At 48.8% G+C, this 10,666-nt stretch overlaps 1 protein-coding gene across 2 annotated transcripts in view; it reads right to left on the reverse strand.

Moving 5' to 3' along the window:
- Nucleotides 1-2,976, reverse strand: part of ELOVL6 (ELOVL fatty acid elongase 6) — a 149,976-nt gene extending 147,000 nt beyond the window's left edge. The window contains exons 1-2 of one of the 2 annotated variants that reach the window (XM_054484997.2): nt 2,725-2,976; nt 2,451-2,571 (exon numbers count right to left, since the gene is read on the reverse strand). In XM_054484997.2, coding sequence (XP_054340972.1) covers nt 2,451-2,539 — 89 coding nt within the window. In that variant the 5' untranslated portion in view covers nt 2,540-2,571; nt 2,725-2,976. Of the gene's footprint in view, nt 1-951; nt 1,274-2,450; nt 2,572-2,724 lie in introns of those variants that run through there. The other variant, XM_063663973.1, reaches the window with a different exon arrangement.
- Between the last annotated feature and the right edge of the window lie 7,690 nt (nt 2,977-10,666).

A 10,666-nucleotide genomic window follows, 5' to 3' on the forward strand; every position in this document is an offset into this window, starting at 1 on the left:
TCAAGAATGTGCCTTATGCAAAGCACTCTGCTAGGTGCTTTGCAGAATCAAGAGTGGGATGACAAGAACCGTACCCTGAAGAGCTCATGGTCTGTAAGTTAATATCCATGTATATAACAGTAAAGGATATTGCCAGAAGAAAGGTACAGATAAAGAACTAGGAGGAAACAGTGGTCAGAACCTAACAGGAGTAGATACATTGGCACATTTTTGTCACTTTCAGTCCCATGAGGGCTGAGACCTGTCTGGCTCAGTATTGAGTGAATGGAGAGAAGAGGCGGGAAATGGCACCTGGAGCAGGCCTAGGAAGTGGCCTCAAAGAAAAAGCAACAAGTAAATAAGAGGCAGTACCGACTGCAGTGGGGCTAGGAATGGCGGGCGTACAGTGAATGGGGTCAGCCAGCAAAGAGGGAAAGCGGACTCCGGAAGAGCAGGTTAAACCAGGACGCAGCAAGTCAGAGATTCGGCACAGAAGCAAATGCTGAGCACACAGGCTAATGCGGGAGGACTGTGGGCCCGAACAGGCCGTCTGGAGGACATGACAAACATCTGCGAAGAAGACCCGGGCCCGGGGCTAGCCAGCAGCGCGGTTCCGGCGCCCGCCGGCTCCGGCCACCGCCCCCTCCCCGCCTCCAGCACCACCCCCTAAGCGGGAGGAGGAAGTGCATCCAGAGAAGGACCCCGGGCGGTGGGGCTCGAGGGGCCTCGGCTGCCCCGAAACGCCGAGGTCTATCTGCGGTCTCGACCCGCAGTGTCCAACCTCCTTCCGGACCCACCCCTTCACCCCCTGGCCTCAGCGGCCCGGGAGGGCACCAGCTCCGTGCCTATGTGGCTGCTGCACTTCCAGTCCTTCCGAGCGGCCCGCGTCCCCGCCTCTTAGGCTCCGGCTCGGGCCAGACGCGGCCCTTGGGCCCCTAGCCCACCGCCGCCACCAGCCACGCCGCAGCTCACCCCAACAGGCCTGCCCCGCCGGTGCGCGCGGCCCAGGGGGCGGGCTCCGCCCGGCAGCCGCCGCAAATGGCCATTGGGGCCCGGACCAGCCCGCGGGAAGCTGGGAGTGGGCGCGCTCCGGACGGGCAGGAGGAGAAGGAAACGGCGGCCGGGCCTCCAGACACTGGCCGGCGACTCCAGGGGGCTGGAGGACAGGAAGTTGAAACCCCCTTCTCGCAGCTGCGGCCCCGTGGCACCGGCTCCTACTGCACCAACCCGCCCAGGCCACAGGCGCGTCGGCGTTTCTGGTTTCCAGTTGAAGAGGGCAGGCGCGGGGGGGGGTGGGGGGGGCGCGGGGCACGCGCGCTCGCGCACGCGGAGGGCGGAATCCCCCGGCTCCCGGGAGACCCTGCGGCCCGACTCTCCCGGGTCAAGCCATCCCCCGGGCTGCCGGCCCCTTGCCTAGCTCCGGGGTGCGTTGGGCTTGCACTTTACAGATGGCCAGACCCGAAGTTAAGGGGAGGAGAGTAATGCCTCTGCCACAACCCTTTCTACAAGAAGCGAGATGAGCACACCCTCCTCTGTTAAATATTGCAAGGTGACACTGGATCGCCTCCCACACAGGGATTTTCAAAAGGTCTGGCGGGGGGACTACAGTAAACAAGAAAGGTGTTTTCCCTGATTATTAGTTTTCTAGGGAAGAGCCCCTAAGGACTCTGCAGACCGAGGGGCTTTTAATCTGTGTGCCTGAACTCCAATCAGCAGCTACGCACAGAATTATAAGTGAGTGTGTCCAAAAGGCGTTTCCGTAAAACAGAAACTTAATAATGGCGTGGCTCCACTCGCTCGGGTTCATTCATTTATTACTGTTTTCATTGTCCCCTCCTCCCTCCCACCCGGTCTCTCTATGAAACCGGAAAGGGATCCGCGTGGGGAAAGGGGTACTAAAAAGGGGGCATCCGGCTGAGGAGCGGCAGACAGAGGAGGACGGTGAAGTAGGAGCGCTGCAAGGAGAAAGGAAGGACACGAGGGATGGGGAGACAGCGAGGACCAGGGCCAAGGGCGGCGGGCGGGAGAGGGTTAAAGGGAACAGGAGACAAGGTCCTCCCTCCACTGCCTTTCACACTCCGGTTGCGGGAGAGGCCAAGCGAGAAAACCCAAATCTAGATGAAAACCGGGGGAGGGGAGGGGAGCACAGGTAGGCGATCTGGACTGTGGCATCTCTCCCGCCTTCCCTGTCGCGCAGACATCACCCTGTGCACACACATATGTTCTGTGTTATATAATCTATATAAAAGATGCCTGTGTAGCCGCGGTTCACACAGGGGCACCCACAGACCTCGCGCTTCGTGTACCCCCCCAGCGTCTCCTGCACCCGGGAGACCCGAGAACTCAGCGATCGGCTGGCTGCCCGCGATTCATCGCTCCATTCACGCCCAGGCAGGGAATACCGACATTAAGGCACTCCGGGAAGACGCGCAGGGCTCCCGGGAACAGTATCAGGCGAAAGCATCACGTACCAGTTTTCCTGCATCCATTGGATGGCTTCATTCTCGTTGAACTGCTTTTCGAATTCATATTCTTGTAAAGTCAACACTGACATGTTCATTGGGGCTGATCTTCGGAGTCGCTACGTGTTCTCTATACAAAATAAAATAATCTGTAAAGCGCTTGATTTCGAGTGTTCTCCTGTCTGCTTCCCCCACCCACCCCCCTAGGTCTTCCCCACGCCGCTCGGTCTCCAGCGGTCGTCTCTCTCCCAGCCTCTCAGCTACATCCAGGGCTGAGCATTGCCTGAGCCTCCGCTCCCAGCTCCTCTCTCTGGGGCTCTCCTCCTCCCGGCGTCCGCATCCACCGTAGGAGGAAATGAATGCCTTGCGGTCTTAGTGCCCGCACGTTTGTCCATCACCCTTTTTACTCGTCTACAGGGAAATCTCCTCCCCCTCGTGCGATCTGAGAAATTAACCCTTGGCGAGGGAGTGTGCGAAAGAGCGCGACCTCTCCCCGCCCGGGGGGACAGTTTTGTTTACGGCGAAGGTGGTTGGAGGAGTGGGGGAAGGGCGCAGAAAGAGAGGAAGTGGCCTGGAGGTCATCCAGATCCCCGAAGCCCAACCTCGTGGGCCGCCTTGCTTTGAATGAAGTTTCAGCGTGCAGGGCGCATCCCCGCGGCGCGTGGACCCGAGAGCTTGGCGAGTAAACGATTGGGAAATAGTAAAACCTGCCAGCTCTCTTGCAAGAGAACTCCGGGCAAATTTGCGTTGAGATCACCAGTGAAGGGAATGCGCTTCCCACCTCCTCGCCCTACCTCTGGGACCACCCCCACCCCTACCCCCACCCGGGAGCTCTGGCTTAGATTCACGCTAACCCAGGCCCTGCGGACGGCAGAGCTCCTTAATCTCGTACAGACAGGGGATGCTGAGTGTGAGGATAGTGGATAGGCGAGAGAGGCTAGTAGCCGGAAGTGGAAGAAAGGGCTGGGTTAGGTGGAGGGTTTAAGTACCGGGAAGGGGGGGATTAATGAACAGAGGCAGAGTGGGGAAGGAAGCTGACAGGAGAACAGGACCGACTGGCCAAATGCAAAAACTTTATTTGCATGCATGAGAAATTTGGCTTTACTTGCTGTACTTGTAGGTAGAAGAGAATGTGAGGCGAGGGCTGAATGTACTGTTGACCCCTACTGAGCCCTCAGCCTCCAAGAGGAAAAACTATTTTCTATTCCATCCATCCCTCCACTCATTTCCCCCAAGAATTTGGAAAAATGAAATATGAGACATGGAAGTATCTAATGATGTAATTGTAAACTTTACAAAATAATAAGGAACCCTGCTTTTAAAAATTAGGTGGGTATTAGGATCAGAAAGAAAATTCCCCTTCTGAGAACAACCCCCCACCTCCCCAGTAGTCCAAAAAGGGTACTTTCATTCAATTTAGATGCCTCTAACCCACAAAAAGTGGGAACTGGGAGAAAAATTTTTAAAGAAGGAGGAAGGGACAGGCCGTGGTGGTGGCTCACAGCAGTAATCCCAGCACTTTGGGAGGCCGAGGTGGGCGGATCACCTGAGGTCAGGAGTTCAAAACAGCCTGGCCAACATGGTGAAACTCCGTCTGTACTAAAACTATAAAAATCAGGCAGGCGTGGTGGCGGGCACCTGTAACCTCAGCTACTCGGGAGGCTGAGGCAGGAGAATCGCTTGAACCGGGGAGATGGAGGTTGCAGTGAGCCAAAATTGTGCCACTGCACTCCAGCCTGGGCGACAGAGGGAGACTCTGTCTCCAAAAAAAAAAAAAAAAAGAGGAAGCTCTAATGAGAAAATAAAGAAATAATTTTTAAAATCCAGTACAATATATAGATTAAAGGGCTAGCCTAGTTGATTAGCAATTTAATGTATACATTGACACTACCAAAGATTCTGTGTAGGGACTGTCCTCATCTCCCCCATTAAGGGTTGTCTTTCTTTTTTCTTTTTCTTTCTATTTTTTTTTTTTTTTTTTTTTTGAGATGGAGGAGTCTCGCCCTGTTGCCCAGGCCGGAGTGCAGTGGTGCAAACTCGGCTTACTGCAACCTCCGCCTCCCAGGTTCAAATGATTCCCTTGCCTCAGCCTCCCCAGTAGCTGCGATCATAGGCAAGCACCACCACGCCCGCCTAATTTTTGTATTTTTAGTAGAGATGGGGTTTCACCATGTTGGCCAGGCTGGCTGTGATCCACCCGTCTCAGCCTCCCAAAGTGCTGGGATTACAGGCGTGAGCCACCATGCCCACCCAAGGGTTGTCTTTCTAGAGACCTCTACAGTGCAAGTCTACATCACTTTGAAGTAAGGCCCAGGCCAAAACTCTTGGCAAGATTGGGCTGGAAGATGGGTGTGGCCAGATGAGAGAGAACCATTTTAGCACAGTGCCTGAGCCTGTGAATAATCAATAAATATTTGTAAAGTGAATGATTCATCAAATAAATTAAATAAGGTAGGAAGTGAGAAAGGGATCAAGACAGAAAATCCACTTTGGGTGGCTAAGGTGAGACAATTGCTAAGAGACAAGACTGGGCAACATAGTGAGGCCCCATCTCTACAAAAAATTAAAAATTAGCCAGGTGTGGTGGTACATGCCTGTAATCCCCGTTACTCTGGAGGCTGAGGTGGGAGGATGGCTTGAGCCTGGGAGGTCAAGGCTTCAGTGAGCCATGATCACACCACTGCAGTCTGGCTTGGGTGACAGAGTGAGACCTTATCTCAAAAACAAACAAGCACTGTCAGTGACTTTGAAAACTGGTGACTCTATATGGAAAGCAATTTGGCAGCCTATATGATAATTTTATTTATTTTTTAGAGATGAGGCCTTGTTATGTTGTCCAGCCTGGACTGGAACACCCATCTCAGCCTCCCTGGATGCCTAGCTAGGACTATAGGCACCCAGCATATATCACAATTTTAAATCCACACCATTAATTCACCAGAATTTTTTTTTTTTTTGAGATGGAGTCTCCCTCTGTCACCCAGGCTGGAGTGCAGTGGCGCGATCTCAGCTCACTGCAACCTTCGCCTCCTGGGATCAAGTGATTCTCCTGTCTCAGCCTTCCAAGTAGCTGGGATTACAGGAATGTGCTACCATGCCTGGCTAATTTTTGTATTTTAGTACAGACAGGGTTTCACCATGTTGGCCAGGATGGTCTTGAACCCCTGACATCAGGTGATCTGCCTGCCTCAGTCTCCCAAAGTGCTAGGATTATAGGCGTGAGCCATCGCACTTGGCCTACCAGATATATTTTGAGTACATACTCATCTGAGCTCTTGGGACTCACAAATGAGACAAACAGGGCTCTTGCGCACTTGGAGCTTACATTCCAGAAGGGAAGACAAAATAATTTCTTAGAGAATGAAATGCTAGGATTACAACTTAACAGCATGACATGAAGGCCTGGGAGTGCTCATTTAAACCCGGAAGGCTTCAGGGAGGACTTTGAGTTGAGACCCCACTGGCAAAGAGCCAGCCACCTCTTGCAGAAGTGTTACAAAGAAGATGAGCAAGTACAAAGGCTCCTAGGTAAAGAATAAATTTGCAGGATTGAGGACAAAAGGCTGGTGTGGCTTCAGGCCATCACTAAGGAGTAATTGAAAGAAACAGGTTGAAGAGACAGGCAGGGGTCAGATCTTGGCCACAGGTAAATCAAGATAAGGTGTTTAGATTTTATTCTCAACTGCAGTGGAGTGGAGGAGGATAAAAGAATGTTAAACCGAATAATAGCATGATAATTCCTAGTAAATTCACTGCTATGGATATACTCACGGAAACATTCCGGATATATGTCTAAGATATTCAGCATTGGGCTGGCATTACGCTTGTAATCCCAGCACTTTGGGAAGGCGAGGTGGGCTGATTGCTGGAGCCCAGGAGTTCAAGCCCAGCCTGGGCAAGATGGCGAAAACCTGTGTCTGCAAAAAAAAAATACAAAAACATTAGCTGAGCATGGTGGCATGTGTCTATATTCCCAGCTACTCAGCAGGCTGAAGTGGGAAGATCACCTGAGCCTGGGGAGGTCAAGGCTGGAGTGAGCCGTGATTGCGCCACTGCACTCCAGCCCGAATGACAGAGACCTCGTCTCAAAAAATGACAACAACAACAAAGAAAACCCCCACAAATATATTCAGCACTGTTTATAATAAAACACTGAAAGTAATAGTTTAAGGGATAATTGGAAGGACAGCTGAGAAAGGAATGAAGTCAATAGACACAAGTTAAGGCAAGCTGATTCATTGTCAGTCCTGCTGGGCTACCTCTTGACAAAAGCAGAGGAGGCAGCCCCGCTTACAGGCTATATAGCAAGGTTTCATAGGGCATAGAACTGGGTCAGGGTGAAGGAAAAAGAAAAGGCCAGGTGGTAGGGGATCCTTTGTGCCAAGTGTCTGACCGCTTCCTGGAGATGTTTTTCTTGCCAGTTCTGTTGTGTAAGGTAGACTTCTTGACTGCATCCTGGAACAGCTGGCCTCAGGTCCAACAGTTACAGGTGGGGCTTTGGGGTTTAGGTCTATGAGAGGGGGAAACAGTCCAGTTGGGTGGACCCTAACATTCCAGCCTTTTAACAGATGATAGAGAAGGTGCGTTGATTTCATCAGACTGCTTCAAGCTGAGAGGGGTCAGTGGCTAGGGGAAATGCTGGAAGGTGGAGGTTGGCTTTGGTTTTGAAAATGTTGATACTCCCGGAGTAACATCATGTCCTGTATGGTTCCATGGGCAAAGGCTCAGATATGATTCTGCAAAAACTGGGTGAAGAGGCGTATTAGGCAAGGCCCTAAGATTAGGAGGAGAAAAAGGATTATAGCAGGTCCAAGGAGAGAGGGTAGCCAGGGGGCCCAGGTGCTGAGAGATCAAGAGGGCCACATAGAGGAGCTGCTTTCCCTGATCTTTTGGGCTCTATCTTTGAGATTCTGTTTGTTTGTTTGTTTGTTTGTTTTTTACTGCATCCTAACTAAGCCTGCCTGGTTAAAATAAAAGCAGCATTCTTCATCTGGGAAAATGCAGAATCCTCCTTTGTCGGCGGTAAGTAGGTTGAGACCTCTGTGATTTTGTAAGGCAACTGCCGCTAGGGAGTCCAGCTGAGCTTGTAAGGTGGATATGGAAGTTGCAAAGTTGTCCATACCATCTGAGAGGTCTTTTGATAAGGTTGTATGGTAATAAGAGGAGGTTGCGATTCCTGCTATCCCTGTGCCTGCAGCCACTGTGATGCCTAGGTCTACAAATAGTGGGATAAGTTGTATGGCCTGGCGCCTGCGGTGTGAGATTTGAGTATTTAGGGTTTGGAGGGGCAGATTTTCTCCTGGAGCTATGTCTATTTTAGGGCTGAGAAAGACCAGTGTACAGATGCCTGTACAGTTGGTGGGTAGACAGAGGCAGGTGGAGGTGCTAGAAAGAACATAGAATATAGAATATGGAAAGAATATACCTTGGCTAGGGAGGCAGAATTGGGAATGTATGGCAAAAAGGGGGTGTAAAACGTTGTTCTCTGAGCACCAGGCATGGAGGTAGATGTCTTGACTGCATCCTGGAACAGCTGGCCTCTGGTCAGACAGTTACAGGAAGGTTTAGGGTAGTGGGTTTTACTTTTGGCCTTTGAGACTTAGGTCTATGGGAGGGGTAAACAGTCAGGTTGGATGGACCCTAACAAATAGGAGGCTGATTAAATAAATGGTGACACACCCTTATAATTGAATAGTATAAAGTCTTTAAAAAAAAGGCTCTGTAGGTTGCAACATCAAAAGAGATTTCTGATAAATGTTTAAGGAAAATGAAAAAGCAAGGCACAGGACATTGTGTATATAGTGTCGCATTAAGAAAAAACATCTCTCGTTGTAGTGGTCGGGGAGGAAAAAAGAGGAAAACATGTAAGGCCGGATGCGGTGGCTCACACCTGTAATGCCAGTCATTTGGGAGGCTGGGGAAGGAGGATTGCTTGAGCTCAGGAGTTTGAGACTTCCTAGGCAACATAGTGAAACCCTGTCTCTACAAACAGAAAATAATAATAATAATAATTTTTTAAAAATCATTAGCCAAGTGTGGTGGCACAAGCCTGTGGTCCTAGCCATGTGAGTGTTACTGCACTCCAGCCTAAGGCAACAGAGCAAGACACCAGCTAAAAAAAAAAAAAAAAAAGAAAGAAAAGAAAAGAAAAGAGAAACATCTACACTGTACTTTTTTTTTTTCTGGAAAGATAAAAACAAGAATTAATTGGTGATGTATACATTGAGAAAAGACCTGAGAGCAAACAAAAGAGGGTTTCTGTACTTTATTTTTCTGTAGTGCTAGAATTTTCTTACCATGAACTTGATTTCATTTAAAAAAAAAAAAGAAAAAAAATCAACAGGAATACCTGAGCTGTGAAATAATGAGTCACTTTTCTATTTGTAATTTTCTATACTGAACAACTTAACATGTAACATAATATTAGAAGCTAAACATATAAAATGGTGATTTTTCTAGACTTATTTTCAATTACAAGACATACAGTAAGGTTAGGAAAGATGGGAGGGAATGTTGGGAGGGTGCCCAGCAACACCACTAAGAATTTTTATGAAAAGATTTATTGTGTGTGTTTCTAACCATAACTAGATAGGTAGCTAATACTGAATATAAATAACTGGGGCTCAACAAGTAACAGTTAATTTATATTTGGTAGTAAAATTTTAAAAATTTGGGAGGCCGAGGTGGGCGGATCATGAGGTCAGGAGTTTGAGACTAGCCTGGCCAACATAGTGAAACCCCGTTTCTACTAAAAATACAAAAAATCAGCCGGGCGTGGTGGCAGGCGCCTGTAATCCCAGCTACTTGGGAGGCTGAGGCAGGAGAATCGCTTGAACCCGGGGGGCAGAGGTTGCAGTGAGCTGAGATGGCGCCACTGCACTCTAGTCTGAGCGACAGTGCTAGACTCTGTCTCGAGAAAAAAAAAAAAAAAAAAAATTTAAGCCAGAAGAGAAGGAGTATTTGAAAGACAGAAAGATTTACTGCAAAGATGACTTGACTACTAAACAAAGCATACAGATTTTAGTCTTGGCTCTTTTACAGACAGCTGTCTGACTTTAGGGAAAGTAAATTGATCCTTTAATTTTCTTTTCTTTTCTTTTTTTTTTGTTTTTGTTTGTTTTTTGAGACAGTCTAGCTTTGTTGCCCAGGCTGGATGGAGTGCGGTGGTGTAATCATGGCCCACCTCATGCTTGAACTCCTGGGCTCAAGTGAACCTCTTGCCTCAACTTCCCAAGTAGCTGGGACTACCCACCACCAAGCCCTGCTAATTTTTTAAAAATGTTTTGTAGAAATGAGGTCTCGCCATGTTGCCCAGGCTGCTCTCAAACTCCTGAGCTCAAGAGATCCTCCCGCCTCAGTCTCCCAAAGTGGTGGAATTACAAGGCTTGAGCCACCTCACCCAGCCTAATTTTCTTTCTATATATAAAATAACCAGTACTACGCTGGAGGATCTTCATACCAGCCCCCAATTTTTGTGACATACAAATATGTTAAAATACTCATACATTGTTTTCGGAAACTTCTAACACTAATCTGCTTTTCCAGGCCTCTTTCCTTAGGCCGACTCCAACCAAGCTGAACCACTTGATGTCATCTGACCACCTCAAACTTTGCTATCTCTGCTGCATTTCTCCAGTAGTTCCCTCTGTTTGGAATATCAATATCCTCCCCTCCTAACCCCACCTGTCCCATTCCTACCTGTCAAAATCAGTCCACTCTTTGGATACTTACAAACTACTTCCTACTTAAAGCCTTCCTTGTTCACAGAGATGATTTCTCTTTCTTGTCTCCTAACCTCTTGAAGTCCTTGTTATCAAAGCTTTTAGAAACCTCAGGCTCTTAGCTCATCATCCTCTCCCATATAGGAAATTAAAAATCCCTTGATCACAGGAACGATGACTTCCTGAAGCCAAAGTTTCTTAGGGTGCCATAACAATTACCACAAACTTGATCAAACTTGATGGCTTAAAAATAACAAAAAATGTATTCTCATGTCATTCTGGAGGCTAGAAGTCCAAAATCCAGGTGTCAGGAAAAAAATAATCAAAATACTGCCGATCAGTTTAGGGAGAAAAAAAAATCAAGATGTCTGCAGAGTTGGCTTCTGGAGGCTCTGAGGAAGAAATTGTCCCATACTGCTCTCCTAGCTTCTGGTGGTTGCTGGCAAACTGTGGCATTCCTTGGCTTGTAGACACATTACTCCAATTTCTGCCTCCATCTTCACA

This window comes from Pongo pygmaeus, chromosome 3 (assembly GCF_028885625.2).
Source record: "Pongo pygmaeus isolate AG05252 chromosome 3, NHGRI_mPonPyg2-v2.0_pri, whole genome shotgun sequence".
Lineage (NCBI taxonomy): Eukaryota > Metazoa > Chordata > Mammalia > Primates > Hominidae > Pongo > Pongo pygmaeus.